The sequence below is a fragment of the Neltuma alba genome, unplaced genomic scaffold (genome assembly GCF_004799145.2).
Source record: "Neltuma alba isolate B1F8T4 unplaced genomic scaffold, ASM479914v2 tig00004276_pilon, whole genome shotgun sequence".
NCBI lineage: Eukaryota > Viridiplantae > Streptophyta > Magnoliopsida > Fabales > Fabaceae > Neltuma > Neltuma alba.
Window position 1 is genome coordinate 1 of NW_021633634.1, and position 18,920 is coordinate 18,920.

Sequence of the window (18,920 nt, forward strand, 5' to 3'; positions counted from 1 at the left end):
AAACTTCAACAGCAACGGTACATGAAGCAAAGTAATACCATGATAAAACGCAAGAAGTTAAACTTCACATTTAGTCCGGTTTAGTTTGTTGAATGATAAGGAATGTAATGTAATAAGTAATGTATTGTTGATTAAATAAGTTTATTTGGTGCTATATTAGGAATGGGGCAATAATATATTTTTTATATTCACTTAGTTATAAATAAAAATAAAAACAAAAAATCCTTGTAAAAAAAAAGGGTAATAAAATATATTTTTATATTCACTTATTATAAATAAAATTAAAATACAAAAATATCCTTGTAAAAAAAAAAGGGAAAAGCCTCCCTCCTGCGTCCTGTGCTTCTTCCTCATCGCGAAGCAGTGTTTCTTTCTTGTCACAAATCAGCAAGAAAATTTGTTTTCTTCCCACAAATCAGCAGAAATCATTCACAAAAAGTTCCTGCAAATCAAAGAAATAAAGAGGAGTAAGGAGGTGATTGGTCGAGAATGAATTTTGTGATAACTGGATCTCTCCAAGTTGAATGACCTTTGAGGGGTTTTGATCTTGGAGTTGAAAGAAGGTGGGTGTGCGCAGAGGTTGGGGCTGGATAAAAAAGACAATGAATGGATGGAGAAGTAGGAGAATGAGATTGGGGAGGGAGTTTGATGGGGACGGCGGTACCGTCAAGGTAAAGCATGTGGGGAGGACGAAGGTTGCTACCGACTGTCAATGATTATGGATGAGATTCTTTGGTGAGCGGTGAATGGGTGGAGCACAGATGCTCCCACTATAGTTGAAGCTACAGCATGCACGGAGGTGTAGGATGGTGGCAAAATAGATGGAGAAGAAAGGTCCGGTCATGTCTGATTTTTTAAAGGGTAATAATGTATTTTTTTCATCATGTAATTCTCATCTATAGGTCTACTTATGTAATCCGAATGCAGGTTTTTAAGGGAATCAAAATGCCAAGATATAATCCTCTTTACGTTACAAAATCTAACCAAATAATTGAATCAAATTTTTGCATGATGATTACATATAATTCTCATTCTTATAATCGAACCTAACAGGTCATAGACAAACCTACACATGTCGTGGGCGGAAAAAAAAAAAAAAAAGAAGAAGAGAACTTACGTAAGTGCCGAGTATATGCTACTTCTATTGAACGCATTAGGATTTAATTTTACTTGAATAATGTGCCCGAATCATTTTAACTTTGTCAGGCATTACAATGTTTTTTTTTTGTACAAAAGAGGGCAAAGCCCAATTACAAGAAATTAAATAAACGGGGGACTTAATCCCATACTCTCTGCACAGTGTCCTTAATGAAAGCAGGACAAACCTCGTAAAGAACAGAATTTGCAATTCCTCGCTTAGCTAGAGTATCCGCCACACCATTACAGGATCGAGGTGCATAGATCAGCTTTAGTTCCCATGGTAGAAGAAGTCCGTCCTTGATTTGGACAAACATCATGCTACAATTCCGAAGCATTCCTTTATGCAGTAACTGATCCCACGCCATCTTCATACAAATTTTAGAAGAGGGCATTACAAATTTTAGAAGTGTAGATTGAAAGTGCATTGTATTTGATTTATGCCAGTTTGGTTTAAAGCCTTGATTGAAATAAAAATTAAAAAAATTAAAAGGAGAATAAAAAATTTTCGGTCAAATGAGTAATTGGTTCACACTAGAATTAAAAATGAATTTAATAAAAACTGTGTGTTTCGTTGGATGAGAAGAGATGGGAAAATTGAGCTATTTTACTCTATTACCCTTAATAAAAGAATATAATATTATTAAATAAAAATTTGTTTTAAAAGAAGACAAAATGATATAAATAAAAAATGCTTTTTAAACTTACAAAATAATATTATTATTGAAAAATTAAATAAATATGAATATTTAATATAAATATAAAAATTACAGAGTGCAAATAAAACATATTAAAGAAAAGGAAATACTCAATTTTAAATATGAAGAAAAATGTAATATTATATAAAGATTATACATCTTGATTTTGTGAAATTGTAATTTTTTTCAACTCCTTATTTATATTTTTATTAATTGAGCATTTTTGTTGTAGATAAAATTTATATAATAAATTTTAAGCAATTTCCATTTTGTCTTTAAATCATACGATGTAATATGATAAGGGAAAAACATATCTTTCTTAATTTAATACAAACTAAGGAAATAACATATCGTGTAAAAGCTTGCTAAGTCTAATTTTTAATGCAGTAAGAACCATTTAAAAATTTTTATTTTTAAAATTATATGTGGTGAAATCTAATATTTAATATGACAAAAAACGAGCAAGCAAACTCAAATTTGATGCAGAATTCAATTTTTCTTGTATTAAATTTGAATCTATTTAAAAAAATTTGATTTTTCTGGCATCACATTTGAATCTGCTCAAGCATATTCCATATTGCTTAAGCATACTTCAATTTTTGTATAAAATTCCAATGTACCTGAGCCAATATTTGAGCACTCTGTTATACTCTTTTTTTATGTACCAAAGTTCCGAACAGTGTAAGCTTCAAGTTGATTAAGCATAAGATTTTGCGCCTCTTTCTATTTCTCTTTTGTTTTTTTCTTGGTGTAGTTTCACAATTTCATCAATAATGCTTAAATTATTATTGCCTCCTATTCATCCCCTTCCCCTTTATTAACCTCGATGACAATATTAATATTTATCAAAACTAGCACCAGTATCATTAATTTATTTTTTTAAAAAAAGTAAAATGAAGTAATAAGACTTAGGGGATGTTTGGATGGAAACTAAACTATGGTTTCAGAAGTGATTTTACAGTCTACGAGGTAAATATATAGAGGAATTTATCTCAATTTACGGAAAAGTACTTCTGAAAAGCACTTTTCAGGATATCCAAACACCCTTTTAATTTATCAACAAGCTATTGGTTGAGATAGTGACAACCACATTTCCGTAAGGAGGAGAATGCAAATTAGAATATTGAAAAGAGCACTTGTTGAAAGAGGTAAAAACTTTTTAATGCTCTTCAAGCCTCGAAAAGGTGTCAATGTTAAGTCTAAAATGACTTCAGAATTATTCTTTAGTAATCACCAATATATATATATTTCTAATCTAAATGTAAATTTAACAAAATGAAGAAGAGATTACTCTGCTCGAGATATAGTCTGAGGCGGTCCCTAATACCTACGACTCGTGCGTCTGAGTATGTAGCAAAGGAGGAAACCCAGAAAGATGATAAGCCACGTGTTTGATGACAACACATTATGTTATCATATATACTTGAGCGTTAAGATTCAATTGAAGGGAACTGGTTGTGCCCCAGTCAAAAAAGACTTTATTTGTGGTTAACGTCGCAAGCGTTATACTTCATGTAGCAGTATTTGCATAAATAGAAGGATACATTCATTTTGCCTTTTTTTTTTTTTTTCCTGACCTCTCATTTTGCTTATATCTGAGCTTTGCTGTGTGCTGCTATAAATTGAATTAGGCTGGAGAATTTGTATGTGCTTTTGATATACAAAATAACTAAGAATCCTCGGGCGAAGTTCAGAAATGGTGCTCGTTGTCCTGAAAGCTCATATTTGCAGAAGAGTCTCTGTCCTCACCAAACTTTTCCACACTTCCTCTGTCTTTTCCAAAAGTGATGGGCGACTGAAAATTTGTTCCTACGATTTTTGATGGGAACCAATTTTCATCTCTTTAAAAAAAAAAAATCAGGATCAGTGCTCCATTTCTTTCCCATCTCTTTTTTGAATCAAACTACCGTCACCGTTGAAAAATTTATGCCTCGTTTGGTATGATTGAACTGGGGAGACGGAAGTGGAACTGGCGATGGAAGTCATTTTAAGCATGTTTGGTGCGATGGATTTCAGTTCCTTGTGGAAGCCACTTCCATCAAAAATGATGAAAGTGGGTTCCATGCCCTAAGCCAGGGAACTCTCTCGAGTTTCATGGAACTGGAAATTAAAAGACCAAATAGCCCTGGGTACAAGAGACATTCAATTGCCATAAACAGTGACGTGCGATGACGATGATAGAGATGTGGATGACTGCAGTGGCGTCGGTAACCATGGACAACGGCAGAGCTGTGGTCAAAGACAAGCATCAAGCCCCTCCAGCTGCGACCCCAAAGTAAAACACTGGAGCTTGTCGCCTTTCATCCCCTTCCATGGTTGTCATCGCCGTCAACAGGCATACCATGGTCATTTACCTTCCGTCGCTCGTTCAAAGTCCGATCTAGCTTCCACCACGAGTTCGAAGTCCGATCTAGTCCAACCATTGTAAGTTATTTGTTTTTCTTTTTGAAAAATGAGATTGAGTTTGCTTTCTTGTTTGTGTAGGTTCAATTCCTTGTTTTTAGTTTGTGATGAGTTGCAGTGGAAGCCTCTTTTTTTTTTTTTTCCTGATTTGATTTTGGTTTCTTGTGATTCAATGGCCGTTCGATTTTGGCTCCTATATTTCTGGCGAAGGTGGTTCTTGTCTTTGATAGATCTGAAACAATGATGGTTGTGACCTCCGGTGACGATGGGGGCTGTGATTTTTTGGGGTGAGGATATTTTGGTATTTTTACATTGTAAATACAAATTTCAATTAAAAATTATATACCACTTCTCAAAAACTCTTCCATCTTATCGAATGGGGCATTAGATTTTTCATTTTCTGGGCCAGATTTTTCTTGAACCAAATGAGTTTTTAGTGATCTAATTTATATTTTTTTAAGAAAAAAGGGAGAAAGACGTAAGAGTATAAGAACTAGTAAAATATACTCCATTTGATTCTTATTAGAAGTTTCAAATAATTAATTTACAGACAACGAATAATTAGTTAAAATTAGTTAAAAGTAATAAATAAGTTAAAAATATATTTTTGTTTCCAAATATGCTTTTGTAAAGAAAAAAAGAAAAAAAATATGCGAAAAAAATATGATAAGATAGATTATGACAAAAGAGAGAGAATGAATAATTAAGGGTAAAATTAGAAAATGTGCATTAAATATTAAGACAAATACTAAATTGAAATTTATAAAATAAATCACACCTCTCTTCTAATTTGAAACTCATAAATAGGACTGAAGGGAGTAGTTGGCAACGAAAAAAAGAAGAAGAAAGAACTGGTAAAATATAAGAATTTCAAAATTATACGATAAAATTAAACTCGCGTATTGGCATTTTATTGGCACATATATCCTGTAATTGTTCTGAAGAAGCAAGCACGTACACGCAAATACATTTATTCAGACATATATGAGCACACATACAGAGACAAGAGACTACAAGTAACTGGTCATAAGAAAGCCTCCATTTGAAGGCATGATCGATTATGAAGCTGAAGTAGTAGAACGAAGAGCAGAGTGGCGAACGAACTGAAGAAACTGGACCACTTTTTCATGAGGTGGGGTTGCCTCTTTCACCACTTGGAGCTGAACCAGAGCCATTAGCCAAGAGAACAACACAGGAAACTTGTCTGCATCTAACAACTTCACACCCAGAGCCTCTTCCTGTGACTTGTAGGGTCCGAGCAGAGAGCAAAACATGATGTCAAGCACTCCAGCGTTGTTCTCGTTCACTTCTGGTTTGCCACTTGGGAAATACTTCTTCATCCCATTCTCCAGCAACCCCAATTTCTCCTCCATCTCTTTCATGGCCTTCTGCTGCGCTTCTCCTTCGGTTTTTACTACTGAGACATATGCTCCAAATAACTGCAACGGCAATTTTGACCAAAGCAAAATGCGGCAATCAGACAAAAAGTGTTTCCTAGAGTTTGGCTCAGTGTAACCCTTCTTTTCCACTAACTTACCGGGGCAACAAAGTCACTTACAAACAGTTAACAAAGATACAGCAAAGCTTATTTGTGGAAGCTCTGAAGCAGTAATAATCTCTACTCTGACACACACACACACACACACACTCTCAAACACGGATGACCCAAGATGAAAAATTACCTGATCCTGGATGAACTTAGACCAGAAGCGTACTTGAGCTCTTCTATAGGGATCCTCAGGCATCAATCTGGGGCCATGTTTCCAGGTCTCGTCAATGTACTCAAGGATGACGTATGACTCACAAATGGGGTTTCCATTGTGGACAAGGACAGGAACTTTCTTGTACACCGGATTGTACCTGAGAAGCAACTCACTTTTGTTGCTCAAATCTTCCTCAACGTAATCAAAAGGGATGTTCTTCAGCTTTAAGGCCAACTCTACCCTCTTCAGATAAGGGCTAATCCACATTCCATGCAGGATCACCTTCTGGTTCTCCATAGCTCTCTAGCAACAATTATTTCCCTGTAACGGGAAAATTTTTATAGGTTCCAAATAGTTTTTCAAGCTTGCTTCCCAAGTTGTTGACTTGGCCGTTGCCCTGTTTTCAAATGCCATATGGCTTTCAGGATAAGGAGTTGACCATGAAGAATCAATTACGTGCTCTGCAAGAATCCTTTGGTCTAAGATGAGGAATATATTTTCACACTTGGAGAGTGAAATTTGATGGGTATTGGAGTGTTTGAAAATTATATAGTGATTAAAATATATGGAGGAGACACATCTGCCCTGACATCTGGTCCGGACTATGCAACTGGGATGATAAGTTATTCTTTTTTTTTTTTTGGGCTGGCTCAACAGGAGTAGTTAGTTGACTGACTTGTCGTTTTATGGTTGTAGGCTCTGTCTCTGCCACATACCATTGCGATGTTACTGATAAAATGATTCTCTTGTAAGTTTATTTGAATATACAACTTTAAGCACGGCAATAGCTTGTCCGAATCAATGGGCATTCTGTTATTTATTGCCTCCTACATAATATAAGAACTAAATAACTAATTTGAGAAAATTAAAAAAAATTAGTTAGGTTGGTTATTTATAACAAAGGTGTGTTAACTTTCTTAAATTACTATTATTCAATTATATACATTGAAATTATACTTAAGTAGAAATACTTTATAATTAATTGAGATATTTTTTTAGAACATATTATAAATTTGAGAAACAGAATAAATTATGATTTTATATTTAACACGAGAGATAGTACCTCTCAATAGCTTATACCTTTGAGCAAGGAAGATTTCTATCTCTCAAAATGATTAGTTTGTGTAAAATAAGCTTCATGCACAAATCAGTTTCCTCACTCGTCACTGCCTGGTGGGCATGGTAAGCCCAGCAAAAAGCCATGAAACGCACGTCGTCCTTGAAAAATTTTACTCGCTGAGACACTTGATAACTTATTATATTACCTCATGTTCTGAATATAACATCTAAGGTAAGAAAAAAAATAATAATATCAAATTTGTAATACAATTTTAGGACGAAGGCAATATATAAAAAGCATAAGTACTTTACAAATTTTGTGTACACAGAATTTTACTACTCATATTTAGGTCTTTCCCGCGCAGTTCATAGGTGGTACGGGCAAGCTGGTGAAATCCTCCTCTCCTTTTATGACTGAATGCTTATCTCTTTATTCAGCCTTGAATATAGCAGAGGAAAAAAACTAGAACAATGTGGTTTTCGAGATGGATTGTTAGGAATTGCATGGCATTCCGAAGAGGAAAAACTACTGTGGGAGTGAGTGGTGTTGTTCTGAGATAGCGCAGAAGTGTTTGGATGTCTTATCATCTAAACAAAGCCGGAATGTTTCTTGGATCAGTAGGGTAGGTAGCAAGGCTATGAATTGTCTTGCAGTTGAGGCAATAAGGGGTATGGTTCCTGAGGGATGGCCTTTGATGCCACCATCTCCTTTGGTTGCTGTGTTGAATGCTGATTTGACAGAGTGTTGGAGGGTTTGTGGTATGGATCAAGTTGACTCGACTTAGTTGTTGGTAAGAGGACAGGTATAGGCTAACTGCTTTGCCTGTTTTGTTCTGTTTGTTCCTTTCTTTCTGTTTGTTAGGCTTGTTTCTTTTGTTTTGGTGAGTTGGTGTGTTAGGTTGTATTGTCAAGTTTGTTCCTAAATGTTTTTTCTTTTTTGGGCCTTAAGTGGCTATTTGTGTTTGTATCTTTTTTGTGGTATTAATAAAACTTGATTGTTTTGCTCCAAAAACAAAAAATTTAAGTCTTTCTCACTATGAAATTTTTTATGCGAGACCTTTTTCCAGTTTTTCCTTTTCTTAATACTTAAATCTAAATTGCCACTATCTTTTAATTATTTATACAAATTTGTAATTCTCTAAAATTAGAACTAAAAATATTTGAATTCACATAAATGTTTGAAATATAGAAATTTAAAAAAAAATTAATTTTTATATGATATGATTAATATTTGTTTAAACTTTCAATTTTGATCTTGAATTTTAGTACAAAAATTAAAAGAATTATTTTTTTTTTGTTAGAAAGTTAACGAGTTCTCTTGCAGGCCATTCGCAAGTCCACGGGACCCACCTGGGAAGATCTGGCGGCGAATTAGGAACCCGAGAGGTTTCGATCTGGATAGCCTGAGCCGTTTTGGAAGTTTGGGGAGATGGAATCGCCGGGAGAGTGGTTGGAGAAGGCCCTGTTTGATCTGTGTCAGAAGATTGAAACTGGTTTGGGGTTAGGCCTCGATAAAGATATAATTTCAGGCCTTGTTTCTTACTGCGACCTTGCTGATCCTCGTGATGCCAAAGAGTACCTTGATGTAATCCCTCTCCCTCTGTTCCTTTCCCATATTCTACTGATCGATGGTTTAGTTTCCTCTTTAATTTTTTGTTCAGCGCAATTTGATTATATTGATTTAATTCTTTGTTTCTCATTACTGGGTATTCTATGGTTAAACAATGTATGATCCATTGCTGAAATCCTTGTGAATGCGATTCTATGGAATTGAGTTCATTAAGTATTTCTGTGACTATCTTACAGTATTTGGGTCCTACAGCGATGAATAAACTCCAAACTGATAACTTTACCCCGGCAATTGAAATCCAGCTGAATGGGGAAGGAAGTAGATTTTAAGAGGAAAAAACAGTTTCTGAATATCTACTTATGATTCTTTTCTTTTTTTTTTGTAATTGAACAAGGAATTCTGGGAGTCATGGAATCGGTTAATAATGGTGGGGATTTTTCCGTCGGGACCTGTTCTTCCATAACTGACTGACGACTAGGTGTTCTGTCATTTCAAGTGGGATTTTTGTCTTTGTAGGCAAATATTAGCTTGCGCCTTTTCATTTATATATTGCCCGGTGGGCGAACCCTGGTTGCACTGATGCAAGGCACCTTGCGCTGTGCATCTGATCTAAACATGAGCATCTCTATCCTTGTTCAACTTAAGAGTATAACCATACTGTCAATGAACTTGCCCTTGCAATTTAACATTTGAATGGATTTTGTGCAGACCTTAACTTTTAATATTTAACTATTACGTTCATATTAAAGCACTATGTTTAGATAAATTTTTGTAGGGGGCCCGGCATTCTCCCTTAATCAGATAAATGCAGTTGTTAGTTGGCTGTAGACAAGAAAATGCAGGCCTAAATGGTCCAATCCTTTTTTATCTTTGCAGAATATAATCGGCCAAGAAGCAGGCAAAACCGTGATTGAAGAATACTTGCGACGGAGAGCTCAGTCAGAATTCAGCAACAAGTCAGATGTTCCTACCTCGAATGCTCCTACCTCTAAGTTACATACCTATGTCAAACCGCCTTCAGTTGAAGCATCTGCCAGTGGAACTAAAAAATCATTGAGAACACCAAAAGCAGTGGCAGTCTCCAGCCATCAGGTGGAACCCAAGCAAGATTTGGTTGCCAAAAATCAGGAAAATCAGATTCCAAGTCTACGAAGTGAATCAAAAACATCAAATAAGGGAAATCAAGTGAATTCTAAAAAGAAGAAAGCCGGGAAAGCTATTTCACTTGCTGAGGCTGCAAAAGGGTCAATTGTATTTCAGCAGGGAAGACCATGCTCATGCCAAGCACGACGACACAGACTAGTCAGCAATTGTTTATCTTGTGGCAAGATAGTTTGTGAACAGGAAGGAGAGGGACCTTGCCATTTCTGTGGTTCCCTTGTGTTGAAAGAGGGGAGCACATATGCTGGTCTGGAAGAAGGTTTGCCTCCCTTGTCAGAAGCAGAAGCTGCTGCTGAAGCTTTTGCAAAGAGGCTTGTTGATTATGACCGAAACTCTGCAGCTCGAACAACAGTTTATGATGACCAAAGTGACTATTATGAGATTGATGGAAACAGTTGGCTATCGAAGGAGGTATATTTTGTTCACATCTTGTAATTGTCCTCCATCAGTATACCACTTAGTCAGTGGCTGAATTTTTTTTTTCCATTTTTTCTCAGGAAAAAGAACTTTTGAAGAAGAAACAAGAGGAGATGGAGGATGCAGAGCGAGCCAAACGCAGTAAAGTTGTTGTGACTTTTGATCTAGTTGGCCGCAAGGTTTATTTCTTAGTAATATTATCAAAGTTACTGCTTGAATTGTATGCTGCTTGAATTATCTTATGAGCAGGAATCGAAACAAGCGCATCTTTCATTCCATGATTCTATAGATATATCTGAAGTTATCTTTCTTGTTTGTTTTACTGGTTTACATTTTTGTGTTTTTTATTTGATGGTTGAATAGTTGACAGTGAAAAGCGTAAGGCTTCTTAGTTTAGATGCTTCCTGTGATTAGCTGCGTGCGAACTTTTATTTGTGGAAGTATTGGATTCATGTGATATTTTACCTCTCCCATTGACGTTGCTTATATATATCTGCCTTTGCATGGTAATTTACAAGCAAACCTCGTCTTGTATCTGTCCATATCTTTATTTGGACTCCGTCATCCATCTTGCAGGTTCTTCTGAATGAGGATGAAGCTTCAGGATTACAGTCTGAAAATAGAATACTGCGTCCGCTGGATGAAAGGGAAGTGAACCGGATCAAGCCAAACCCAAATCTTAAGATTCAACCAATATTTATGGACCCGGGCTTAGGTAACAAGTCTGGCAAAGACAGACAACCAAAGAAAGGGTTGAGCAAGGGTCTATGCCTGGAGATCACAGGGAGGGTGCAGCATGATAGCAATGACTTGAAGTATTTTATGATGGAAAGCAAATTGGCAGCAGATTCAAATGGCAACTCTTGACAGGTTCCTTCAGTGAATGGTGGACTGTGCGCTGGAGATGATGGTTAGTGTTCACTGGATCATGAGTGTAGTATAGCATAGCATTCAGCTTTTTGGGATCTAATTCTCTGGCACTACCTTTGCGTCTGAAAATTGAAAATATGCTCTTGTTTTTCCAAAGAAGCAAATGAAATTGACATTTTCAACCTCTTTCTTTTTCCCCATATGCACTTGCCAAATTGCAGAAATTAGTATGAACTTGATATTTTTTCTGATACGCGGGCATGAGAGATAACGCCTAAGATGATTTTCAAATATTGTATTATCTATATTTAAACATGTGAATAAATATAGAATGAGTAAAAATAAAATTACGCTAGATTCCAATAAAATGTATATAAAAAAAAAAAAGAACGATAAAACAAAAATGATTACATGTAACACGTGGATGACTTGCGAGTAGTAAAGGTGTTAGTAGGTGAAGTATTTTACATTGAAATAGATAATATATTGATGTTGATTATTACTCGGTGTCCTTATTAAAAGAATTTCCATCATATTTTATAATATAATATATTTTGTCTGAAATATTAATTTTTTCGGGTATTATTGCAAACTAATTATAAAATTAATTATTCGTGTATTATTGAAAACTAATTATAAAAAACTTAACTAATTAAACTTTTTTAATTAATGGCTTTTATTCACGATAATTTGGATATTTTACAAGAAATAACTAATTTTTAACTTTATTAACTTGTGTGAAGTGATTATTAGGTGGTTATAACTTATAATAAGTATAGGAGAGATTATCACATATAGGACCAAAATTAACTCAACAATTGGGTTATATTAAGAACCGGAGGAGTATTGATTATTTCCTGACAGCCTCTTTTAATATTATATAGCATTAGATTCACAATCGTGTATATTGTGAATCTAATACTGCGTGGGATATTAAGTACGCGTAACACAATTTATAACAAAATCACAAAGTTATCCTGAATCTTTTACCAACTATGCCATGCTTGGTTGTTATAATAATAGTATAATACTAATGACAACAACAAGAAGAAGTTAACAATAACAAGAATAATAATAAACTTGAAAAATGTCAGCCAAGAATAAAAGCTCGTTAAAACTGTTAAAATGTAGTGAAAATTAATTTTTAGACTCTGAAATGTCAATTTTTAGCTAACATAGCACAAGCCATTTTTTTTTTCCAAAAGAAAATTTAGCTTATTTTTCTCCGAATAAAAAGCACTAAATAGTTAGTTTTCTTGAAAATAAATGGAGGCCATTTTTTGGGGGCTTCGGGCACCATGAAGAGTGAAGACTGTAAAGTAGTTTTCTTTTCTGCCAAAACAGTCAATTTTATTAATACTAAACAAAAAGCAGTTACAAATAGTATTTATATGTTGAGGAACGCAGCTAAAAGAACACCCAACAAAAAGGGGCTTCAAGCATAGACTAACACACAAAAGCGTCCTCTCTTGGATATTGCCATCCAGATTATGTTCAGGGCCAATCATGCTTGGTGTTGGTGCATACCGAACAAAGTATCAGCTAGAGAAGATGATACTTGGAACAAACCATCCCGCAAGATACAAGCACTCAAAGCTCTTAAGTAATTCACCGCTCTGTTACACCTGGTATCGAGTTATGCTGTCTAGTATAGTTGTTAACATAAAAAGTAGTTCGAATTTAATATGATTCTAAATATAAAACTAAATCTACTTTTTTCTTTTATGTATTATTTTTTTCAATGTAGTCGTTATAATAGTTATACATGTTAAATATTTTATTAATTGATAATTCTAACTAATACATATGATTAATAAAGATATTTTAAGAAGATAATATTATTTATTACAAATAACTAACTTAAAAAACTTTCTTAGTCTACTAAAATTAATCAACACGAGGTAGTATAATTTTTTACAATCAGTCTCCAAGATGGAGTTATTACTTATTGGCCCCAAATCTATTCACAGCTAGCAAGCCAAGTATTCAACCATAAAACGGGAAGAAGCAGTAACTTAATAATTTTTAGGGTTAATATAATTTTGAGTCCATCAGGTTTATTTTTATTTTGGTTTTAGTCCTTTAAATTTCAAATCATAAGTTTTGATCCCTCAAATTTCTTTTCATTTAAAATATTGGTCCTTATAATTTAATAAAAATATGGACCATTTTGCCCCTAGAGGGACTAAAACCTATGATTTGAAATTTAAGAGACTAAAACCATAACGAGAACAAATTTAATGGACTCAAAATTATATTAGCCCTAATTTTTATTTTTTTTTGGTTAAACTTACAATTTTTTGACAAAAGGAAAACTGAAATCAATATCAATACTAGATTCATGAGTTTTGTTTAGGAATTTGTTTTTGACATAGAACAAAAAATCAAACTTAACCAAAAAACTGATGAACCGACCAGTGGTCCGATGCGGTTTAGGCATCAAACCGGTCAAATCGGTGTGAATATGTGAAAACAGTTAAGGACCGCTTTGAATACTTATGCTGCTATTGGTCCTATTTTTTCTCATTCAACTCCAAATATCTCAGTCACTATAGATTTCAATTTTAGTGATAATTTTGGTATCAATGATTATTAATTTTAGTTATTAATGACTTGTAAAGATCAAATTTTTTTAATATTATTGTATTTTATTATTTTTATAATCAATATGTTTTCTTACATTTTGTTATTAGTGATTATTAATGTTATTGTGTTTTGTTATTTTTAGTTAAATTATTTTATTTTAATATAATCAGTTTGAGTCCAAATTGACCCAGTGCGGCCAGTTCTTTCTTTTTCCTTGGGTTTTTTGGCGTTCAATTTCGTTCTTTTTTCATCCTTCTGTTTTTTAATCGTGTTTTTCGTATCATTTTTCCCCCGAAGCCCCTTTGCCCTGCAAGATTTGCTCTTGTGAGTTGTTTTCTTCTTTCGAGTTTCATTAGTTTTGTGAGTTGTCACTCTAAGCTATCATCGATTTGTTTCCCAATTCCCAGTTCCCACCCGTTTCTCATTTCACATTTCGGGCCACCTATTAGTTTCTATTCATAATGTGTAAAAATTTAAATTTGAAAATTCGTTGGTCTGTTTTGGACGCCGTCTTTTCCATTTCATAACGTGCGGACCCTCCCGCCGATGCGAAGTGCGGGATCAGCATTTGGTTATAGAGCCACCGACTATAGAGGCCCCATATGCTGCAGATCCTTCTTAGTCTCTGAAGATGCGTCTTCGATTCTGATCTAACACGCTCGCTGATTGGTCTGAGATCAGTAAGAATTCTTCTTTTCTCATTTATATATATTGACCATTCTAATGATCGGGACTGCTAAAAGTTGTTCGTTCACCTTTGCCCGGTCTTGTTTTCTTCTGGAATGTTTAGAGAGATGGTGGATTTAATCATCGAAATTGTTTATCTGATCAAACCCCAAAACTTCTACCCGACCTTCTTATGGTCTTACTGGAATTTCTGTGTTGTTTGTTTGTAGGTTTTTAACATTAACGAGATGCAGCAAGGGAAATCAGAAGAGATTGTGATCAAGTTTTGTGCTGTAGTTGTTCCTAATTATTAGTTTCGTGCACTTGAGTTGACTCTGGCAAGTCGGTTTAGTCAGACGAACACGCCATAACGATTTGTTTAGGGATTGAGTGTCTTTTCCTTCAAATATTCACTAGAAACATGTACTTACCCAGCAACGCTTGATTGTTTTGCTTGCGTGTGGTTGATGTTTGAAACTAGGATTTATGCAGATTGTTTTGTCAAGGGCGATCCTCTGATCACTTCTATTTCCTTTTTGCCTGTTTTAAAGTAACATAATTGTGTTCACACAGGATCATCATACCAACTTCGGAATGCAGTAAACACTAGACATTTATGCACTAATATATTCTGCGTCAAATTTGCAGCATCTCTGTATAGTTTGGAGGAAAATAAAGTTCCATCATGGCAACAAAAGTAAAACCAGGAGGCAATAGAAAGAGGATTTCAAGATCAGTTTTCTTCATAGTTGGCTTGTGTGGTTTCTTCTATATATTAGGTGCATGGCAACGGAGTGGTTTTGGGAAGGGAGATAGCATAGCTTTGGAGATCACTAAGCAGACAGATTGCAGTATCCTCTCTAACTTAAATTATGACACCCACCACGATTTTGATGGAACACCTGATAATTCTGAATTAAAAGTAAAGAAGTTCAAGCCATGCGAAGATCACTACATGGATTACACTCCCTGCCATGATCAAATGCGAGCAATGACATTCCCCAGAAAGAATATGGTTTACAGAGAAAGGCACTGTCCTTCTGAAGAAGAAAAGCTGCATTGTCTCATACCTGCACCTAAAGGTTATGTAACACCATTTCCATGGCCCCTGAGCCGGGATTATGTACCATATGCTAATGTGCCTTATAAGAGCCTGACTGTAGAAAAGGCTGTACAGAATTGGATTCAGTATGAAGGGAATGTTTTCAGGTTCCCTGGTGGAGGAACACAATTTCCCCAAGGAGCTGATGCTTATATTGACGAACTTGCATCTGTTATCCCATTGGACAATGGGATGGTCAGAACTGCATTAGATACTGGCTGTGGGGTGAGTCAAATCATGCACAAACATCATTATCTCATTTTTAATCCTATTTCTGTGGTTCTAGCTTTGATTTATCTATGCTGTATCTTATCTTTCACTCATTGATGGTGCTTAGGTTGCTAGTTGGGGTGCATACCTGTTAAAGAAAAAGGTTATTACAATGTCAATTGCACCAAGGGATTCTCATGAAGCACAAGTCCAATTTGCTTTGGAAAGAGGTGTTCCGGCAATTATTGGTGTTCTTGGAACCATCAAGCTGCCTTTCCCTGCTGGATCTTTTGACATGGCTCATTGTTCTCGCTGTTTAATTCCATGGGGTTCAAATGGTGATGTTTCTGCCTTTTCACTATACAATCTTTCATTTGGCTCAATAGAATCAATTCCATGAGCCACGGGGGCTTTTATGACAGAAAAGTGAACAAAATTTGACAATATGCGTATAATAATGACTTGCCTGATCGAACTGGGGGCTTGCTCTGATTCTAATTTTCCTGTCTTCAATTTGTTCAAAGTGGCCATGAAAAGCCCCAGTAATTTGAGCTAAAGTGGATCCCATGCATTTGTACAGCGTCCAAAATGAGTTGTATTGTTTACCACTTGTGACAGTGTATCTTCTTACACTTTTTTTTTTTGTTAAAAAATCTATGGTCTGCCAAGTTGTAATGATTAACAAAGCACGTTCTTATTTGAACATACTGATGTTTTAAAAAGATGCATCATTTTTCTTGTTTTAGTTGACTGTCCATTGTTGCCTTGACAAAGAATCACATGATTTTCCTAACCTTCAATTTTCGGATTTCTTTCCACAGGTGGAATGTACATGATGGAAGTGGACCGAGTTCTTAGACCTGGTGGTTACTGGATACTTTCTGGTCCTCCTATTAACTGGAGGAATAACTACCAAACTTGGCAACGTCCTGAAGGGGAACTTGAGGAGGAGCAAAGGAAGATTGAAGATATTGCTAAACTTCTATGCTGGGAAAAGAAACATGAAAAAGGTGAAATTGCCATCTGGAGAAAAAGATTAAACAATGATGAATGCCCTGAACAAGATACTCCACCTACAAGATGTGAATTTACAAATGCAAATGATGTCTGGTAAAATCTTTTACTTATTCGGTCCTAAATATAGGACTCATTTTGTAATGTAATTTACACTACAAAATGGTCTTATATTTAAGACAGAAGAGTACTTCTCTTTTTCGGCCCTTGCTCATTTCTTTCAACTCATAGTTCATCAATTACCTGTCACTTTTGCACCGAATTTGATGTTATGCATCTAGGAAGTATTGGCCTTCCAAATTTTCACGGTCAGCTTAAATTTCCCTACATTTCTTGCTGCTTATTAACAGTGAAGCACAGAACCTGTTAAAAATTTAATACTTTCCCTCTTTTTAGATGTCTCTCACCAGTTCTAGAAAGTAAAATGAAATTTGGAGTTCATTTTTTCTGCCACATTAAATTTAACATTATTGCCACGTAGATGGTATCTTTTGAGACAGCAAGTATTGATCTGGGAAGTTTTCCTGGTGACCAGGGATATTTGGTCCTTCATGATGTAATAAAGTTCTAGTATAATCCCCATCTTTTGGAATTCAGTTTTTTCAACACCTCCCTGAAAGTTTCGCTTCTGTCTAGGTACAAGGAGATGAAAAATTGTGTAACTCCTTCTCATGGAGCTAATAACTCATGGAATCCATACCCAAAGAGACTCAACGAAGTTCCTTTCAGAATATCTGGCGGATCCATCCCGGGCATATCTGTGGAGGCATATGAGGATGACAATCGGTCATGGAAGAAGCACGTGAGTGCTTATAAGCGAACTAACAAAATTATCGACTCGGGCAGGTATCACAACATCATGGACATGAATGCTGGTCTAGGAAGCTTTGCTGCTGCCTTGGAATCTCCCAAATTATGGGTTATGAATGTTTTGCCTACAATTGCTGAGAAAGATACCCTAGGTGTTATATTCGAGCGTGGATTGATCGGCATTTATCATGACTGGTAATTTCTGTGACTGTGACATGTTTTTCTCTTGATTTTCTCCTCTGCAAATGTAACTTGTCTTATTGTTGTAAAGTCAAATACAATGCTATATGGAGGACGAGTTGCCTTGTCTTTTCTGTTTGACCATGACTAGCAAACTGTATGACATTTTTGAATTGTGTTGGTTAATCAAATACAGTTGCCTTCTCATATTTAGAGGTCAGAAAGAGCTTTTATTCTATCTAAAAACTTGTGTATCTGTGTCAGGTGTGAAGCATTCTCCACATATCCAAGGACATATGATCTTATCCATGCGGATGGTGTTTTCAGCTTGTACAAGGATAAGTATGTTGTTGTTTTTCTTCTTTTCTTTTTAGTCTCGTTCCCTTTGGAATCTTTACCTTTTTCAGAAGATTTGTTTTCCCATAGAAAGACTGATTTAAATTTTATAAACAGAGACATATATAGACAATGTAATAGACGCAACAAATTTTGAGACCGGCGTGGGAAATTACAGTCTTTTCCCTGACTCAGATGATCAATGCAGGTGTAGTGCAGAAGACATACTGTTGGAGATGGACCGTATATTGCGGCCTGAAGGGGCAGTAATAATCCGAGATCAAGTGGGGCTCCTAATGCAGGTGAATAGAGTTGCAAAGAGAATGAGATGGAATACCAAAATGGAGGATCATGAGGATGGTCCTCTTGTTTCAGAGAAAGTTTTGTTTGCTGTCAAGAAGTACTGGGTTTCAGGTGACAACGACCCAAGCTCATGATGATACCTTGGAAGGAAGGAAAATAGAAGGTTTGTCATGCAGCGAACTCATCAAGATCTCTATGAATTTCCCCCATTGCCCAGTGTATGTATATCATGAAAGGGCATAGGTGCATCTTTGTTAAATAGAATTGATAGGCATCCTTATTCTTTAGGGTTCATAGATCACAATCATAGCCAGCAGATTTTCTCATTAGGATATTGCTTCTGCATACTTCTCTCCAAAAAAAAAAAAAAAACCTGTACAGATCTTCAAGGTGATGTTTAGATTTTTAATCTTAGGTCAATGAGGCTGATGTCTAGATTTTGAATTTTCCCACTGGCCACTATGATAGGCATGACCAAGTTTGGTTATCGAATTCACCTTACTTTTGTTTATTAAAACAATACATTATATTTTTTCAAAAAAAAAAACATTTGGTGATCGTCTAAGAATATTAATTATGGTTAAGAACATAAAGTTCTGAAATTAAAAAAAAAAGGGGCCAGATTTTTTATTGAAATTTTTGAGTTGAAATTAATTATGGTTAAGAACATGAAGTTCTGAAAATAAAACAGACTG

At 35.4% G+C, this 18,920-nt stretch overlaps 3 protein-coding genes across 3 annotated transcripts; 2 read left to right on the forward strand and 1 right to left on the reverse strand.

Moving 5' to 3' along the window:
• Positions 1-5,122: 5,122 nt before the first annotated feature.
• On the reverse strand, positions 5,123-6,270 carry LOC114744161 (glutathione S-transferase U9-like). Its single transcript, XM_028932347.1, has 2 exons — positions 5,921-6,270; positions 5,123-5,677 (listed from the first exon to the last, which is right to left on the reverse strand). Exons 1-2 carry the CDS (start codon positions 6,236-6,238, stop codon positions 5,297-5,299), a joined length of 699 nt encoding a protein of 232 aa, XP_028788180.1. The 5' UTR covers positions 6,239-6,270; the 3' UTR covers positions 5,123-5,296.
• A 2,022-nt stretch (positions 6,271-8,292) lies between these two features.
• On the forward strand, positions 8,293-11,218 carry LOC114744158 (activating signal cointegrator 1). The gene is made up of 4 exons (XM_028932344.1): positions 8,293-8,585; positions 9,447-10,142; positions 10,229-10,327; positions 10,725-11,218. Exons 1-4 carry the CDS (start codon positions 8,430-8,432, stop codon positions 11,013-11,015), a joined length of 1,242 nt encoding a protein of 413 aa, XP_028788177.1. The 5' UTR covers positions 8,293-8,429; the 3' UTR covers positions 11,016-11,218.
• Positions 11,219-13,959: 2,741 nt separating this feature from the next.
• On the forward strand, positions 13,960-18,671 carry LOC114744157 (probable methyltransferase PMT2). Its single transcript, XM_028932343.1, has 7 exons — positions 13,960-14,284; positions 14,919-15,597; positions 15,710-15,920; positions 16,404-16,692; positions 17,233-17,601; positions 17,851-17,928; positions 18,131-18,671. Exons 2-7 carry the CDS (start codon positions 14,956-14,958, stop codon positions 18,357-18,359), a joined length of 1,818 nt encoding a protein of 605 aa, XP_028788176.1. The 5' UTR covers positions 13,960-14,284; positions 14,919-14,955; the 3' UTR covers positions 18,360-18,671.
• Positions 18,672-18,920: the final 249 nt, after the last annotated feature.